This window comes from Chiloscyllium punctatum, chromosome 5 (assembly GCF_047496795.1).
Source record: "Chiloscyllium punctatum isolate Juve2018m chromosome 5, sChiPun1.3, whole genome shotgun sequence".
NCBI classification, from domain to species: domain Eukaryota; kingdom Metazoa; phylum Chordata; class Chondrichthyes; order Orectolobiformes; family Hemiscylliidae; genus Chiloscyllium; species Chiloscyllium punctatum.
Window position 1 is genome coordinate 52,615,637 of NC_092743.1, and position 19,497 is coordinate 52,635,133.

General features: G+C 41.6%; 1 protein-coding gene across 1 annotated transcript in view; it reads right to left on the reverse strand.

Moving 5' to 3' along the window:
* lrrcc1 (leucine rich repeat and coiled-coil centrosomal protein 1) overlaps nt 1-19,497 on the reverse strand; it is a 179,201-nt gene that overhangs the window by 107,977 nt on the left and 51,727 nt on the right. The window contains exon 7 of the mRNA XM_072570311.1: nt 11,141-11,359. Coding sequence (XP_072426412.1) covers nt 11,141-11,359 — 219 coding nt within the window. The remainder of the gene's footprint in view (nt 1-11,140; nt 11,360-19,497) is intronic.

The following is a 19,497-nucleotide window of genomic DNA, read 5'->3' on the forward strand; positions in this document are numbered from 1 at the left end:
ATTCAGGAATACAGTTTGTCCTCGTAAATGGTATAGCTGATTAACAGATAGGCGTGCTGTTTACTTTAGTTGAAAAGCCAGGGGAAACGCAGGCAACTGAAGACAGGAAGAATGTTTTCCCAGGAATTTTCCCTGATTGTGTGGTCACAAGATCAGAGGCACAAGTTGAAACAGAAGGGATCAAAAGAGAAGGAAAGTGAACACATTTCTTTGTTACTACTTAACAAATGATTCCTTAATGAGAAAATGGAGACCAAAACACATTCAAGCAGATGAGAAATGGGCAGATATTCATCAAATTGTTTTACCAGTAGGGTATAGAAAGGAGGTGCTGAGAGTGGCGCAAGAGCTACCATTTGGAGGTGATTTACGGGTGAGTAAAATACAGGCTAAAATACAAAGACATTTTTACTGGCCTGCACTACACAAGGACGTAGTTGAATTTTGACAGACATGTCAGCTAATCGGAAAAGCACAGGCAGTAATAAAACCTGCACCTTTAAGACCTATTCCAGCATTAATCATATTTCACAAACTTGATTGAGTTTTTTGAAGAAGTAGCAAAGAGGATTGATGAGGGCAGAGCGGTAGATATGATCTATACGGGCTTCGGTAAGGCGTTCGACAAGGTTCCCCATGGGAGACTGATTAGCAAGGTTAAATCTCACGGAATACAGGGAGAACTAGCCATTTGGTTACAGAACTGGCTCAAAGGTAGAAGACAGAAGGTGGTGGTGGAGCGTTGTTTCTCAGACTGAGGGCCTGTGACCAGTGGAGTGATCAGTGCTGGGTCCTCTACTTTTTATCATTTGCATAAATGATTTGGATGCAAGCGTAAGAAGTACGTGAGTAAGTTTGCTGATGACAACAAAATTGGAGGTGTAGTGGACAGCGAAGAAAGTTACTTCAGATTACAACAGGATCTTGACCAGATGGGGCAATGGGCTGAGAAGTGGCAGATGGAGTTTAATTCAGATAAATGCGAGGTGTTGCATTTTGGGAAAGCAAATCTTAGCAGGATTTATACACTTGATGGTAGGGAGTGTTGCAGAACAAAGAGACCTTGGAGTGCAGGTTCATAGCTCCTTGAAAGTGGAGTCGCAGGTCAATAGGATAGTGAAGAATGCATTTGGTATGCTTTCTTTAATTGGTCAGAGTATAGAGTACAGGAGTTGGGAAGTGATTTTGCGGCTGTACAGGACATTAGTTAGGCCACTGTCGGAATATTGCGTGCAATTCTGGTCTCCTCCCTATCGGAAAGATGTTGTGAAACTTGAAAGGGTTCAGAAAAGATTTACAAGGATGTTGCCAGGATTGGAGGATCTGAGCTATAAGGAGAGGCTGAACAGGCTGGGGCTGTTTTCCCTGAAGCATCGGAGGGTGAGGGCTGATCTTATAGAGGTTTACAAAATTATGAGGGGCATGGATATGTCTTTTCCCTGGAGTCGGGGAGTCCAGAACTAGAGGGCATAGGTTTAGGGTGAGCGGGGAAAGATATAAAAGAGACATAAGGGGCAACTTTTTCACACAGAGGGTGATATGTGTATGGAATGAGCTGCCAGAGAAAGTAGTGGAGGCTGGTACAATTGCAACATTTAAGAGGCATTTGGATGGGTATATGAATAGGAAGGGGTTGGAGGGATATGGGCCGGGTGCTGGCAGGTGGGATTAGATTCGGTTGGGATATCTGGTCGGCATGGACAGGTTGGATCAAAGGGTCTGTTTCCATGCTGTACATCTCTATGACTCTATCTGAGGAACCTTTCACACAAGTTCTTGATTGATTGCGTAGGTCCCATTCCTCATACAAAAATTGCGAATAAGTATTTATTAACAATAATGGATGTGTTGACTAGATTTCCAGATGCAATCCCTATACGCAACATCACAGCAAAAAGGGTTATAGTAGAATCACTTACATTTTTTAAAACTAGATATGGACTGCCAATAGTGATCCAGTCAGATCAAGGATCAAACATCAGATCTAAACTATTCAAAGAGGTTATGGATAACTTGGAATAAACAATTCAAATCTACAGTGTACTATCCGGAATCACAGGGAACGCTAGAGAGATGGCATCAAACACTGAAGACCATGTTGCGGGATAATGGTTAGGATTATCCAGATGATTGGGACAACGGAGTTCCGTTTTGCAATCTTGTGATCAGAGATGCACCGAAGGAATCGACTAAATTCAGTCCGTTTGAATTATTTTTTGGGCATGAAGTAAGAGGACCGTTAAAACTGATTAAGGAGAAATTAATGTGTCAGAATTCAGAGACTACCCATTTGGACTATGTGTCAAATTTTACAGAACAACTAAACAGAGCTGAAGAGTTGGCTAGACAGCATTTAGAAGTATCACAGCATACAATGAAACAGGAAGAGGATTTTTTTAAAAATCACAATTTTGCAACTGGGGATAAGGTATTGGTGAACCTTTAAAAGAAAGTTTAGTGGACCTTATCAAATCAAGAGGAAATTGAATGAGATGAACTACTTGATAAGGACTCCAGACTGGAAGGAATCTCATGTGAATATGCTAAAAAGTATTTTGATAAGGAAGGAAAGCAAGAGGAGACGATGTTAATTATCACAGCACAGAAGGAAGAACCAAGTTCAAAGGATTCTGAATTGGACATTCCTCAAATCAAATTGAACATTGAGGAAGTTGTCAAAAATTGGGATAAATTATTGAGGTACCTTCCACAAGAAAATCGAAATGACCTGAAAGAGTTATAATTATCACATGGGGAGATATGCGAAAATAAGCTGGGAAGTACTAACCTAATTGTGCATGATGCAGATATAGGAGATGCTGTTCCCATTAAGCAACATCCTTACAGGCATAACCCTCTAAAGTTGGCACAGGTTCATAAGGAGATAGAGTGGATGCTCCAAGATGGCATAAGCAAAGTGAGTTACAGTGACTGGAGCTCACCCATAGTCATGGTGCCAAAGCCCAGGTAGTACTCAACGGTTATGCGTGGACTATCACAAAGTCAACACCGTTACAAAGAGTGATGCATATCCAATTCCACGGTTGGAGGGCTCTGTTGAAAAAGTGGGACTAGCAACTTACATTTCTAAGTTGGACTTGCTCAGAGGCTACTGGCAAGTACCTCTGTCAGAGAGAACAAAGGCAAATTGACTATATCAGTTCAAATTCTGGATTAGTGGTGCTGGAAGAGCACAGCAGTTCAGGCAGCATCCAAGGAGCAGCAAAATCGACGTTTTGGGCAAAAGCGCATCTGCAGTCATTGTTTTTACCCCTTATATCAGTTCAAAGTCATGCCATTTGGTATGAAAAACACTCCAGCCACATTTCAGAGACAGACTAATAAGGTCAATGCCGGATTACCCAACTGTGTGGTGCACATAGATGACCTGGTGATTTTTAGTCACTCATGGAAGGAACATTTAGAGCATTAATTGGACTTGTTCGATCGACTTCGGAAGGCAGGCTTGGTGGTAAACTGAGCTAAAAATGAATTTGCCAAAACACAAATCACCACCCTGAGTCATGTTATTGGACATGGACAAATGGCCCCACAAGATGCAAAAACAAAAGTAAGTGGGGAATTTCCCACACCAACCATCAACGAATTAAGCAGTACTGCGGTTCCTGGGTTTGAGTGACTTTTACCTAAAGTTTATGCCAAACAACTCACTGAATTGTTAAAAAAGGGCAAAAGTTTTAGTGAACAGCCTAAAAGCTGTGTTAACTACTGCCCCAGTAATAGCCACACTGGATTAGACGAAGCCTTTCAAGTTGGCCATTGATGCCAGTAATGTGGGTGTTAGTGCAGTACTCCTGCAGGAGGATGACAAAGGGATAGAAAAACCCATCGGGTATTTTTCCAGGAAGGCAAACATTCATCAACAGAAATAATCAACAGTCGAGAAAGAGACTTTAAGCTTGGTGTTGACCTTACAACATTTCAATGTCTATATTACCAGCAATGCATCTGAGACAATCGCATACAGTGATCATAACCCTTTGACATTTGTGGAAAAAGTTAAGGACAAAAATGCCAGACTGTTTAGATGGAGCTTGTTGTTGCAGCCATTCAAATTGACAATTGTACATGTGACAGGTTGCAAAAATGCGATTGCCGATGTGGACTTGACTGACGATATGGAGGCATTCGGTGGTGGGTATACTGCAGCCTGAATTTGCTTGTGGTTGAGCATGTTTGAATGTTTATAGTTAGTATAGTGTATATGTGTGTTTTAACTACTAACCGAGTTTTTGAAGGGTTAAAAATGAAGCCATCTTTTTGTATTGATAGTTTTTTTTAAGGTGGGGGGGGGGGTGGGGAAAGAGGAGGGGAAGGTGTCACAAAGCTAGTCCCTTTTTTTCCCTAAAAGCTGTTCCTTGGCTCAAGGATACTCCGTCCTTGACTTTTCTTTCAAAACAGGCCGGCCTCCGATCAGTCTACTTTGGTACAGAGATTAAAGAGTATGGAGAGGCCTTTTTGTTTATATGTAAACAGATGAGACTTCAGGCCAAAGTAGTGAGGTTTTAGAAGTGATTTGTATAAAGGGGAGTGGTCAGCTCTCTCGCTCAGCTTAATTCAGTCCAGTACTGGATGGGAGTTCAACAGTGAGCTGTGTGGAAACTCTCTCTTCTGTCCTTCTAACTTCAGCCTGTAAGCATCTGACCCATTTCTGTACTGTGTTTGAAAGGGGGTTTGTTTATTGGGACTGTTGCGTATTTTTGGAACAGCATACTTAAGTCTAGTTTGGATAGACTGAGTTTTGTAGGGGTTCTTTATTCTGCTCTTCGTGTTTCATTGTGTAATTTTGTGAATAAATTTTTTTGTCTGCCTTAAACCTGGTAGTCAACCTGGCTAACTTAATCTGGGTAATTTTCACTGTACACTTACTGAAACAAATTGCAAAGTTATGGTCTTGGCTGCCTGCTTAAGAATATTTTGAGTCATCTGGCCTAATCCATGACACAGTATAAGCAGCAAATGATAACCAGAGCTAAGTGACTCCACAAGCAGTTCAGATCTAAGCTCTGCAGTCTTTCCACATCTAGTCATGAAGAGACGCCATAACTATCCTCATCCTCAATGATGGGAAATCCTAGCACACCAGTGCAAAATATAAGGTTGAAGCATTTGCAACAATCTTCAGCCAGTAGGGCAATGTGGATAAACCATCTCAGCCTCTTCCAGAGCTCCCCAGCATCACAAATGCCATCCTTCAGCCAATTAGACTGATATCTAGAAATGGTTGATGCACTCGACACTGCAAAAGCTATGGCTGTGATGACATTCTGGCAATAATGCTGAAGACTTGTACTCCAGAACTTGCAGCATACCCAGCCGAGCTGTTACAAAGGGCAGCAAAACTAGCATCTCCTAGACAACATAGAAAATTGCCTAGGTATGTCCTGTACACAAAAGGGCTAATTACCATTCCATCAGTCCACTCTCAATCATCAGTAAAGTGATGGAAGACATCACCAACGGTACTATCAAGCAAAACCTGTTTAGCAATAACCTGCTCAGTGATGCTCAGTTTGGATTCTGCTAAGGCCACTCAACTCCTGACTTTTTACCGTCTTGGTTCAAACATGAACAAAGGAGCTGAGTTCCAAGGATAGCCCTTGTTATCAAGACTGCATTTGACAGTGTGGCATCAAGGAACCCAATGAGAATCGGGGGTAACTTTGTTGAATCGTAGCTGGCATGTAGGATGATGATTGTGGTTGCTTGAGGTCAGCCATCTCAGCTCCAGGATATCCCTGCAGGAGTTCAGTGTAGTGTCCATGGCCCAGCCAGCTTCAGCTGCTTCATTAGTGACCTTTCATTCATTGTAAGGTCAGAAGTGGGAATATTCACTGCTGATTTTACACAGTTCTGCATCATTCACAACTCCTCAGATAGTGAAGCAATCCATGTCCATACACAACAAGGCTGGATACTGTCCAACTCTTTAGCTGAGAAGTGGCAAGTAACATTCACACCACTTAATCACCATCTCTAATAATAGACAATCTATTCTCTGCCCCTTGACATTCAATGGTGTTATCGTCAATGAATGCCCCACTATCAATATTCCAGAGATTACCATTGACCAGAAACTGGAATCTCTATATAAATACATTGGCCACAAGAGCAGGTCAGAGATATACTGCAGCAAGTAACCACCTCCTGACTCCCTGAAGCCTGTACCCCATTTACAAGGCACGTGTCAGGATTGTGATGTAATACTCCTACTTTGCCTGGATGAGTACAGCTCCAACAGCACAGAAGAAGCTTGACACCGTCCCGTGACAAAGCAGCCCGCTTGATTGTCACCAAATCCACAAGCATCCACTCTCTCCACTACCCATATTTAGTAGCAGGTGGGATGTACTACCTCTAAGAAGCAATGCAAAAATGCAAAGATCCTTAGATAGCATATTCCAAAGCCAGGACCAATTCCATCTAGAAGGTTAAAGGCAGCTTATACATGAGAATACCAACACCTGCAAGTTCCCCTCACCATTTTGACTTGGAAATATATTGCCATTCCTTCACTGTCACTTAGTCGAAGTCCTGGAATTCCAAGCCTAGTAGCATTTTGGGTCTAACTATAGCTTATGGACCACGGTGGTCTAAGAAGACAGCTCTCCACCACCTTCTCAAGAGCAACTAGGGAATAGCAAGCACAATAAATGCTTGCCTAACCACAGATGCCCACGTACCAGGAATGAATGGAAAAAAAGTCCCTTGGTTAAAAGCTTCTATGTAAACAATGACTTTTGACTTAAACTGATGTTAAATGGGTCACAGGATCTTCTAGCAACAATATATGACAGAGACACAAACATATGGGACTAGATTGGGTTGGGATATCTAGTCGGCATGGACGAGTTGGACCGAAGGATCTGTTTCTGTGCTGCACATCTCTATGACTCTCAGAGAAATTTAAACTTCTAGTAAACAACTGAAAGAAATGACAAATCAAAATGTCATGTTTACAAGCTTTAACTGTACCAAAAACTGTGGATTAAGCACAACTTTCTTTTGTAGGCAACTTATACTTTAAATGATAGAATGAAACAGTTCCCCCATAATTATCATGGCTAGCAAAAACAACTGTAATTCTGTGGCCAAACAGTTCACAGTTTGTCCCAGCTACTAATGGGTTGCTTCCTTTTAACTTTCCTAGATGGGCAACTTCTAATCCAAAATGTATTCTCACTGTTGTACTGTAGGTTTCCTCCTCTGGCTAGATAAACCTTCCATTAACTCTTCATGAGCTTGGTCTTCAGTTATAGCTCAAGCTGCTACTGAATGCGTGGCAAACAAAAGAGCCAGTACTTATATTGCTTCAGGTGCATACCTGACTATCTTGCAGACTGGCTGTCTACCACTCAATTGGCTGTAGAACACTCGAGACAAACGTGCAATTCCAGTACAAGATATTCCTAGGTTTATTGGGAAGCCTGTAATCTGATATCAAAATGACTATCTTCTCCAAAGCCGATTAGTTATCTTTGATCCCAACTTCCATTCATCTTTAAACTAAAGGATGATTTACAGCAAAACTGTTTACAACCGGATACCTACAGCATCTTTCTGGGTGCAGGGTCTATGCATTGTGGAGTAGAAATGGCTATCATTGATCGAAGTGTAAGCACCTTATATTTTCCTCTCAAAAAACTACACAGTGATCTGCAATTACAAAACCACCCACTCAGATAAACTCCACCTTAGATCATACGAATCCCAGCATCTACCCAATGTTCAAATTAAAAAAAAACTTTTTTAAAAAGCAAAGATAGCAGTTAAAAGCCAGCTATTCTGCTGTGGCCTGCAGGTGTGCAGAGGCTAGACCAGATAGGGCTCGAAGTCAGTGAATCAGATGGGTGTTTACAACCATTGGTTAATTGCATAATCATTATTAATGAAGCCAGCATTTCATTCCAGATCGGTTAATGAGTGGAAGTTAAATTCCCTCAGCTGCTGTCATAAGATTTGATTGGCACTGACTCCAAAGTGCTTTGAGATGTCCAGTGTGTGCACTACAACCTTTAACAAATCTATCAAATGATAACAAACAGATAATCTGTTGGCTGTTTCTAGTTTAGTAATGTTAATGTTATGCTATAACATTGTAGACTTGTCTTCACATAATTGAGAAAGAGCACTTACATCTATCAAGTTGCATACGTGAACATTTTAAAAGTGTTGCTGCATCTCTCAAAGAATCATATCTGATACTGCATTTTGAAAATACAATTTGACTGCAGGAAAAATTCAGTTGTAATTCTGGGTAGTTATTTGTCATAATCAACAAGACACAGTTATATGACAGCTATCAGTTCAATTACAACAGCACAAGGAACCACTGATACCAATGGACTGCAGTGGGCTAGCAAGGCAGTTCATCATTACCTTTTCAAGGGCATTTAAGGATGACCAGTAAATGCTGGGTTTGTCAGCTACTCCGACATCACATTACAAATATGAAAAGGTCTAGTCAGGCGAATGTTTATACACAGTACTCTGCTCAGCAGCACCCAAACATCTAACATTTTCGATGTTAGCAGAATCAAATGAAATATTTACCAAACAGTGTAAAGGCAAATAGTGAATTGTAAAAGCTTCCCACGGTTTGTTTGACTGTGGGATATGAAATAGATTAGAGATTTGAAAGGCTTCAGGCTGGATTACAGTCCCACTACATGAGCATATTTGAAGGTGAGAGATATGTAAAACAAAGTCGATGGCCTCTTGGCCTGTCTTCCATAGTATGATGGGTGAAAAGGCATCAGGCAGTGTAGCGATTGGAACCGTGGTTAGGTAGATCTCACTTACTGAGATCCTTGATTGGGGTGGTTAACTTGGGCCAAATCAGGAAGTCTTGGCTGATATAAAAGGGGATGCTGTGCACTGTTTTTCATTGGATTGGACTGTCTTGTCTGTGTTTGTTACTGTTTCCATTTTGATAACTTAAGGTGCGATTTGAAGTTTGCCCTCATTTCCCTGTTAACTGATTGAATGGTGGGGTTTGGGGTTTGGTCTTGCTGCCCCTTCCCCTATAAATAGTGGTTTTTGGTGTGAACTTCTGCTTTTTCTTTATTGCCAACTGTTTGTATTTTGTATGGTTCCATAAAATAAAAAAACACAGGGTATGCAGAAGGTCCCCTCAGTCTAGGGACTGGTTTTCAGCTGGCTGTACAGTGCACATGTAAATAAATGACTTGGTGGCAGGATACTGGTCTTTATGCAGTTATTTCAGGAAGCCCATCTGCCTTTAGGCCTGTCAAGGTCTACAGTTAACAATTAATGTTCAATGAAGGGCAATAGTCTGCCGTCACTGCCATTGTATGAGCAGCAGAGGAAGGTGGAGGCAAGGCGAGTACAATAGCAGCTTTCACTGTGCAGAGCCTCTGTTTGGAAGCAAGGAGATGTCACATCCCACTTTGGACCTGTATCTAATAGAGGCACGTCTCTCCCCCAAAATCATACATCATCAGGCCCCCCTAATAATTTAAACTTCTATCCACCTCCATGCCTCCTTCCTAGCATATGCTCATTAGTCTCATCCAGAATTCCAGATTTACCCTTAAGAACTTCTATCACTACCTCTTAAGAACTGCCCATATGAATCCTGGTGCTATGGACAACTAAGTTGCTGGTCAGAAAGTCCTCTCTAACTCAATTAAAAGGTGCTTATTACTCAATGTTACTGTGCAGCAGCTACACTGTGGGTTGGCAAGCTGATGACTGATATTTTGGTTTTGATGAGAGGGTGCAGGGGTAGAAGAAAATACAGTTCTCTGTAACATCCAGCACATAGAGGCACTGCAACTAAATGCAAACTAAGTACTTCTAATTGGGAAGCTGAAATCCCAATACAGAAATCCCATGCATAATGTTCAGTTTTTACTTGTTGCTAATACAATGGAATCCATCACTGTTGCAGTAAGACAAAGAAACCTTCTGTTTTAAAGCACATTTTCAAATGTCAGAAAATGCAAGGAGTTATATACATCATTGCAATATATGTCTTGGATTGGAGAATACCACACTTTTGAGTGAATTTAAATTTCTGATTTGTTTATAAATCAGCATGCATGGCTAGTTGAAGTGCTATTGAGGTGAATTAGACTAAGTGGAGGATAAAGAGAAGGTGAAAAGATTGGTCAAAACACACTAACCGGAGAATTTGATCTAAAAGGGACACAATGAATGCTGTGTGCCCCAAACTTAAGTAGCAGCAATTACTTCAATATTTACATTTCTCCATACACATAAGTAAAGTTGCCACTGGACCTTAGGGCTACTGTCTCATTAGAAAGGCAACTGGTGGTTGTTTAATGGAGGGTCACCATGCCTCAGGCAAGGGAAGAGATAGAGAAGGACAGTCTGACATGGTAACCTCAGCTGATACAGGAATTGAACACATGCTGTTGACATCACTCTGCATCACAAACCAACTGCCCAGCCAACTGAGATAACCAAAACACCTTGCTGAACGGGGATGATTCTGTAAAACAAGATTTGTTATGCATGTTCACTGTAAAATCTCACATAAATGAACAAGATAGTTATAAATTATCCTCAAACAATACTTTACATTACTATCACTTAATAGTAAAGAATTTGAGCATTGCTGAAAAAGAGATTCACAAGAATACGAAAGCAAGAACATTTCAACTAAAGTTTGAGGAATAGCTGTTCCCTGGTACGTTCTCCATAGCAATGCCTTTATCAATCAGCATCAACTTGTCTGGCTTGATTTTAAAAACCTGGTTAGTTAAGTAGTGTATTCTCCATGGCAATGTCTTTACTAGTCAAGAATCTGCTTGCCAATCAGTGACCTTTTCTCATAGAGTTTAAATGGTTGTTCCCTTTGAGATTTGGTACTTTTGCAATTCTATCCTGACGAGTGTAATATGCAAAGCTAGGAATGCTCATCTCTTTTTCAGCAACATTCTTTCTATATGCATGGATGCTGAATTTAAGGCATCTACAGTAATAATTATAAATTAGCATACATAATTGTAATAGTGCAAATATACTTTTCATAAAAGAATTGCCTTATAAGGCAACATGTATTGCACAAAAATACTAAAATATGGCTAATCAAAGAAATTTATTTTAAAGGTAATTCCTTTCCAACAATCACCTGCTGCAATAGCTGAGAAATCTGTTTTTCCAGTTTCTTTATTCTTATTTCATTGAATATGTTGACAGTGTTGTGATTCCTGTATTGCTCCACTTCCAGTGATGAACTGGAGTCTGTGACAAACATTGGTGCTGCAGGATCAGTTACTGTAGAACGAAGACGATATTGAGCAAGAACCTGATCAATCCTTGGTGTGATCACGGGTGGTACCCCTGAAACCTATTTTATTTAAAAGGGATGTAAAAGGTGTTTGAAATGATCAGCTATCACAGTGACATTTTGATGTAATATTTTAGCCTTTACATTAAATTTTAAAAATGTATTTATGAAATTGTACTATTTACAGGACCACAATAATTAATATGCTCACAAGGCTGTAAGATTCTTGCAAGGTGTGCCAAGTGAAAATTTTGAAGTAATTTCATTTGAAAATCATGTTATTTCCAAAATTTATCATAATCACATATACTAGGAAAATTTTATAAACCACATAAAATTAAACAACAATGCATCTCTTCAACGTTGGAAGTATTTCTTTGACCAGTAAGCTTCAAATGGTCAGGAAGGAGAGATCATAGCTGGAGTGAGTAACATCCTGATTGAGGAGATAGTTTGGGAACTTTAGATGCAGCATGGAAATTATGCAAAAAGGGAAGTGATGCCTTTTTCTGCCTTATTTGGCTCATGGTTTGTAGGTCTTGTTAAACAGCAAAAACTGATGCCCAGAATTGGGGGTCCAGAACAAAACAAGGAGTGACATCACAGAAAAAAAAACCTATAACTTATTGGTTGGTAATAACTGGTAATTTGAATAGCTATTATAGGTTGCTCTCAAATTGACGGTAGGTGGAGAAATATTTAAAAATTACACACAAAGAGAAGGAGGATTTTTTAAAAAACAAAATAAGGCCTACATAAATAAAAGAGAGATGCAGGACCAGGTAATTAGTTGTACCTGCATGATGTGGAAGCTGGTGGACACTATTGTTATTCATACTGCCTGCATCTGCAGCAAGTGTTAGTTGCTCGAGGAACTCCAGCTCAGAGTTGGAGTCTTTAAGATTTTTTTTAAAAGTTGATGACCTGGAGTCATCAGGGAGGTGGAAGGGTTAGCTGGATGCTGTGTTTCATGAGGTAGTCGCACCCCTTTGATTAACTCCTTCAAGCCCAAGTCAGAGGTCAGGGACAGGAAGGTGTGACTCCCAGTGAGGAAGACAGTGAGATGCAGGAGACAAAGAGCCTCAGCACTTGGGCCTTTCCAACAGGTTTGAGATTTTTGCTCCCTGTGTGGACAAGGGGCTGTAGGGAGGGTGAGCAAACTGATCACAGCACTGTGGTACAGGGAGCCATTCAGGAGGGGGAAGAAGAGAGAAGTGTAGTTATAATGTGTGACAGTACAGTCAGGGGAATAGACACGGTTCTCTGTGGCCATGATCAAAAGTCTTGAAGGTTGTGCTGGCTCCCTGCTGCACAGGTGCAGGATTTCAGGTCTGGGCTGGAGAGGAATTTGGAGTGGGAGGGGAAAGATCTAATTCTCATGGTCCAACAATATAGATAGATCAAGGAGTGGTTCTGTTAAAGACTAAAGAGCTAGACGATAAATTTAAAAGCAGAACAAAAATGGTAATAATCTCCAGATTAAGACCTAAGTGATGAGGTATGTTAAGTTTTGGTTCACAAATGTGGAATTCACAGTAGGCATAGTGAGATACAAACTGATAGGGATCAATGCCTACACATTTCATTAATGTTCAGCCTCCCATCCTACCAAATTCACCAAAAAAAAGAGACATTGGAAAAATTTGACAAAAGCAGAATGAGTAGCTGGTGGATTCAGCTTGCTGCTTGCTCTAAACAACCTATATGTTGAAATCCAGCTATCTCAGGACTCACTCAAAGGACACTGGACTCCCTTACACCTCACAATCGCAGACAATGGCATCTAATATATGCACGCCTGTAAGAACCCTCCTGTCACATTTCCAATCCAGTTACAGGACACAGAGAGGGGGTGTCATTTTTGATGAGGGGTAGCATTACAGCTGTACTGAGGGAGGATATTCCTGGAAATACATCCAAGAAAGTTATTTGGGTGGAACTGAGAAATAAGAAAGGGATGATCACCTCATTGGGATTATATTATAGACCAGTCAGAGGGAAACTTAGAAACAAATTTGTAAGCAGATCTCAATTATTTGTAAGAATAATAGGTTAATTATGGTAGGGGATTTTAACTTTTCAAACATAGGCTGGGACTGACATAGCATTAAGGATTTACATGGAGAGGAATTTGTTAAGTGTGTTAAGAAAATTTTCTGATTCAGTATGTGGATGGACCTACGAGAGAAGGTGCAAAACTTGACCTACTCTTGGGAAATAAGGCAGGGCAGGTGACTGAGGTGTCAGTGGGGGAACATTTTGGACCAGTGACCATAATTCTATTAGTTTTAAAATAGTGATGGAAAAGGATAGACCAGATCTAAAAGTTGAAGTTCTAAATTGGAGGAAGGCCAATTTTGACAGTATTAGGCAAGAACCTTTGAAAGCTGATTGGGGGCAGATGTTTGCATGTAAAGGGACGGCTGGAAAATGGGAAGCCTTCAGAAAATTTGTATATCGCTGGACATCGGAGTGCATCTGGGAAAATTAACAAACAGTGAAATTCATAACTAATCTTGGAGGAATTGTTGGGCGAAGTTCACAGCACAGAATCAGATAAGTTAATTATTGTTTTAAGTCTGTCCAAGAGAAAGGCTGCAGTAGTGAGTATAGTGGATTCTTTCTTGATTATATGTTTTTGGAGATAAGTCTTTTGATTGAACTTAAAATAAAAGCCATAGCTATTAATTTAACCTGGGGCAGTGTTTGTAGAGAAATAAGATGGTGTTATTTTCTGGGTCTTTAGATTGTGAAGAAGCAAAAATGGCCTTTGCAGTGATATGTACTTCTTGTCAGATGTGGGAGTTTAAAGAGAGTTTAAGGGTTACTGTGGATTATACCTGCCATAAATGCTGTTGGATACGAATCTTATCAGATCGAGTGGATCGGTTGGAGAGACAGATAGAAGCGATGAGGAATTATAGGAAGGGGAGGAAAGTCTCAGGTACAGTCATATAGATGGGTTAACTCCAGGAAGGGTAAGAGAGAGGTAGGCAGCTAGTGCAGGAGTCTTTTGTGGATATACCCACTTCAAACAGGTATGCTGTTTTGGAAAATGTAGGGGGTGATGGATTCTCAGGGGAACGTAGCATGAACAGCCAACCTTTTGATATTGAGACGGGCTCTAATGCAACGAGGGGTACGTCGGCTTCCAAGAGATCAATTGTGTTAGGGGATTCTGTAGTCCGAGGTACAGACAGACGTTTCTGAAGCCAGCAGAAAAAAGCAGAATGGTGTGTTGTTTTCCTGGTGCCAGGATCAAGGATGTCTCAGAGAGGGTGCAGAATGTTCTCACGGGGGAGAAGGACCAGCAGGAGGTCATTGTCCACATTGGTACCAATGGCATTGGAAGGGAAAAGGTTGGGATTCTGAAGGGAGATCACAGAGAGTTAGGCAGAAATTTAAAAAGGAGGTCCTCAAGGGTAGTAATATCTGGATTACTTCCAGTGCTACGATTCGTGAGGGCAGGAATAGGAGGATAGAGCAGATGAATGCATGGCTGAGGAGCTGGTGTATGGAGAAGGATTCAGGATACAAATGCTACAGGAAGGATAGAAAGGGAGGCAAGAGAGGAGGGGGTGTGGCATTTTTGATAAGGGACAGCATACAGCTGTGCTGAGGAAGGTATTCCCAGAAATACATCCAGGGAAGTTATTTGGGTGGAACTGAGAAATATGGAAGGGATGATCACATTATTGGGATTGTATTATAGACCCCCCAATAGTCAGAGGGAAATTGAGAAACAAACTTGTAAGGAGATAGCAGCTATCTGTAAGAATAATAGGGTAGTTATGGTAGGGGATTTTAACTTCCCAAACATCGACTGGGACTGCCATAGTGTTAAAGGTTTAGGTGGAGAGGAATTTCTTAAGTGTACAAGACAATTTTCTGATTCAGTATGTGGATCTACCTACTAGAAAAGGTGCAACACTTGATCTACTCTTGGGAAATAAGGCAGGGCAGGTGACTGAGGTGTCACTGGGGGAACACCTTGGGGCCAGTGACCATAGTTCTATTCGTTTTAAAATAGTGATGGAAAAGAATAGACCAGATCTAAAAGTTGAATTTCTAAATTGGAGAAAGGCCAATTTTGATGGTATTCGGCAAGAACTTTTAAAAGCTGATTGGAGGCAGATGTTTGCAGGTAAAGGGATGGCTGGAAAATGGGAAGTCTTCAGAAATAAGATAAGAAGAATCCAGAGAAAGTATATTCCTGTCAGGGTGAAAGGGAGGCTGGCAGGTATAGGGAATGCTGGATGACTAAAGAAATTGAGGGTTTGGTTAAGAAAAAGAAGGAAGCATATGTCAGGTATAGACAGGATAGATTGAGTGAATCCTTAGAAGAGTACAAAGAAAGTAGGAGTACACTTAAGAGGGAAATCAGGAGGTCAAAACAGGGACATGAGATAGCTTTGGCAAATAGAATTAAGGAGAATCCAAAGGGGTTTTACAAATATATTAAGGACAAAAGGGTAACTAGGGAGAGAAGAGGGCCCCTCAAAGATCAGCAAGGCGGCCTTTGTGTGGAGCCGCAGAAAATGGGAGAGATACTAAATGAATATTTTGCATCAGTATTTACTGTGGAAAAGGATATGGAAGATGTAGACTGTAGGGAAATAGATGGTGACATCTTGCAAAATGTCCATATTACAGAGGAGGAAGTGCTGGATGTCTTGAAACGGTTAAAGGTGGATAAATCCCCAGGACCTGATCAGGTGTACCCGAGAACTCTGTGGGAAGCTAGAGAAGTGATTGCTGGGCCTCTTGCTGAGCTATTTGAATCATCGATAGTCACAGGCGAGGTGCCGAAAGACTGGAGGTTGGCTAACATAGTGCCACTGTTTAAGAAGGGTGGTAAAGACAAGCCAGGTAACAATAGACCAGTGAGCCTGACCTCGGTAGTGGGCAAGTTGTTGGAGGGAATCCTGAGGGACAGGATGTACATGTATTTGGAAAGGCAAGGACTGATTCGGGATAGTCAACATGGCTTTGTGCGTGGGAAGTCTCACAAACTTGATATGAAGAAGTAACAAAGAGCGGTAGATGTGATCTATTTGGACTTCAGTTCAACAAGGTTCCCATGGGAGACTGATTAGCAAGGTTATAGCTCATGGAATACAGGGAGAACTAGCCATTTGGATACAGAACTGGCTCAAAAGTAGAAGCCAGAGGATGGTGGTGGAGGGTTGTTTTTCAGATTGGAGGCCTGTGACCAGTGGAGTGCCACAAGGATCGGTGCTGGGCCCTCTACTTTTTGTCATTTACATAAATGATTTGGATGCGAGCATAAGAGGTACAGTTAGTAAGTTTGCAGATGACACCAAAATTGGAGGTGTAGTGGACAGCGAAGAGGGTTACCTCAGATTACAAAAGGATCTGGACCAGATGGGCCAATGGGCTGAGAAGTGGTAGATGGAGTTTAATTCCGATAAATGCGAGGTGCTGCATTTTGGGAAAGCAAATCTTAGCAGGACTTATACACTTAATGGTAAGGTCCTAGGGAGTGTTGCTGAACAAAGAGACCTTGGAGTGGAGGCTCATAGCTCCTTGAAAGTGGAGTCGCAGGTATTTAGGATAGTGAAGGCGGCATCTAGTATTGGTCAGAGTATTGAGTACAGGAGTTGGGAAGTCATGTTGCGTCTGTACAGGACACTGGTTAGGCCACTGTCGGAATATTGTGTGCAATTCTGGTCTCCTTCCTATCGGAAAGATGTTGTGAAACTTGAAAGGGTTCAGAAAAGATTTACAAGGATGTTGCCAGGGTTGGAAGATCTGAGCTACAGAGAGAGGCTGAACAGTTTGGGGTTGTTTTCCCTGGAGCTTCGGAGGCTGAGGGGTGACCTTATAGAGGTTTACAAAATTATGAGGGGCATGGATAGGATAAATAGACAAAGTCTTTTCCCTGGGATCGGGGAGTCTAGAACTAGAGGGCATAAGTTAGGGTGAGAGGGGAAAGATAGAAAAGAGACCTAAGGGGCAACTCTTTCATGCAGAGGGTGGTCTGTGTATGGAATGAGCTGCCAGAGGATGTGGTGGAGGCTGGTACAATTGCAAAATTTACGAGGCATTTGGATGGGTATATGAATAGGAAGGGTTTGGAGGGATATGGGCCGGGTGCTGGCAGGTGGGACTAGATTGGGTGGGATATCTGGTTGGCATGGACGGGTTGGACCGAAAGGTCTGTTTCCATGCTGTACATCTCTATGACTCTCCGACTCTAAATGAGATAATGAGAGTCCAGAGAAAGTATATACCTGTTGGGGTAAAAGGAAAGGCTGGAAGGTAAAGGGAATGCTGGATAACTAAATAAATTGAAGATTTGGTTAAGCAAAAGAAGGAAGCATACGTCAGGTATAGACAGGATCGATCGAATGAATCCTTAGAACAGTATAAAGGCAGTAGGAGTATACTTAAGAGAAAAGTCAGTCGGGCAAAAGAGGACATGAGATGGCTTTGGCAAATAGAGTTAACAAGAATCCAAAGGGTTTTTACAAATACATTAAGGATAAAAGGGTAACTAGGGAGAAAACAGGGCCCCTCAAAGATCAGCAAGGCGGTCTTTGTGAAGCGCCAAAAGAGATGGGGGGAAGATGCTAAACGAGTATTTTGCATCATTATTTACTGTGGAAAAGGCCATGGAAGATATAGAATGTAGGGAAATAGATGGTGACATCTTGAAAAATGTCCATATTACAGAGAAGGAAGTGCTGATGTCAGTGGTGGGTAAGTTGTTGGAGGAAATCCTGAGGGACAGGATGTACATGCATTTGAAAAGCCCAGGACTGATTTGGGATAGTCAACAATGGATTTATGCATGGGAAATCATGTCTCACGAACTTGATTGACTTTTTTGAAGAAGTAACAAAGACAATTGATGAGGGTAATCTATATGGACTCAGTAAGGCATTCAACATGGTTCCCCATTCCCTCCAACAACTTGCCCATCACCGATGTCAGGCTCACTGATCTATAGTTCCCTGGCTTGTCCTTACCACCTTTCTGAAATAGTGGCACCATGTTAGCCAACCTTCAGTCTTCCGCCACCTCACCTGTGACTATCAATGATACAATATCTCAGTAACAGGCTCTGCAGTCACTTCCTTAGCTTCCCACAGTGTTCTCAGGTATACCTGATCCTGGATTTTATGCATTTCAAGACATTCAGTATCTCCCCCATCTCCTGCGGCTTCACATAAAGGCCGCCTTGCTGATCTTTGAGGGGCCCTATTCTCTCCCTAGTTAGCAAGGTTAGATCTCATGGAATACAAGGAGAACTCACCATTTGGATACAGAACTGGCTCAAAGGTAGAAGACAGAGGGTGGTGGTGAAGGATTGTTTTTCAGACTGGAGGGCTGTGACCAGTGGGGTGCCACAAGGATCGGTGCTGGGTACACTACTTTTCATCATTTATATAAATGATTTAGATGTTAGCATAAGAGGTATAGTTAGTAAGTTTGCTGATGACACCAAAATTGGAGGTGTAGTGGATAGCGAAGAAGGTTACCTCAGATTACAATAGGATCTTGATCAGATGGGCCAGTAGGCTGAGAAGTGTCAAATGAGTTTAATTTAGATAAATGTGAGGTGTTGCATTTTGGGAAAGCAAATCTTAGCAGGACTTATACACCTAAAGGTAAGGTCCTAGGGAGTGTTGGTGAACAAAGAGACCTTGGAGTGCAGGCTCATAGCTCCTTAAAAGTGGAGTCGCAGGTAGATAGGATAGTGAGGAAGGCGTTTGGTATGCTTTTCTTTATATCAGAGTATTGAGTACAGCAGTTGGGAGGTCAGGTTGTGGCTGTACAGGACATTGGTTAGGCCACTGTTGGAATATTGTATACAATTCTGGTCTCCTTCCTATCAGAAAGATGTTGTGAAACTTGAAAGGGTTCAGAAAAGATTTACAAGGATGTTGCCAGGGTTGGAGGATTGGAGCTATAGGGAGAGGTTGAATAGGCTAGGGTGTCCTGGAGTGTCTGAGGCTGAGGGGTTACCTTATAGAGGTTTACAAAATTATGAGGGGCATGGATAGGATAAATAGACAAAGTCTTTTCCCTGGGGTCAGAGAGTCCAGAACTGGAGGGCATAGGTTTAGGGTGAGAGGGGAAGATATAAAAGAGGCCTAAGGAGCAACGTTTTCACGCGGAGGGCGATAAGTGTATGGAATGAGCCGCCAGAGGAAGTGGTGGAGGCTAGTACA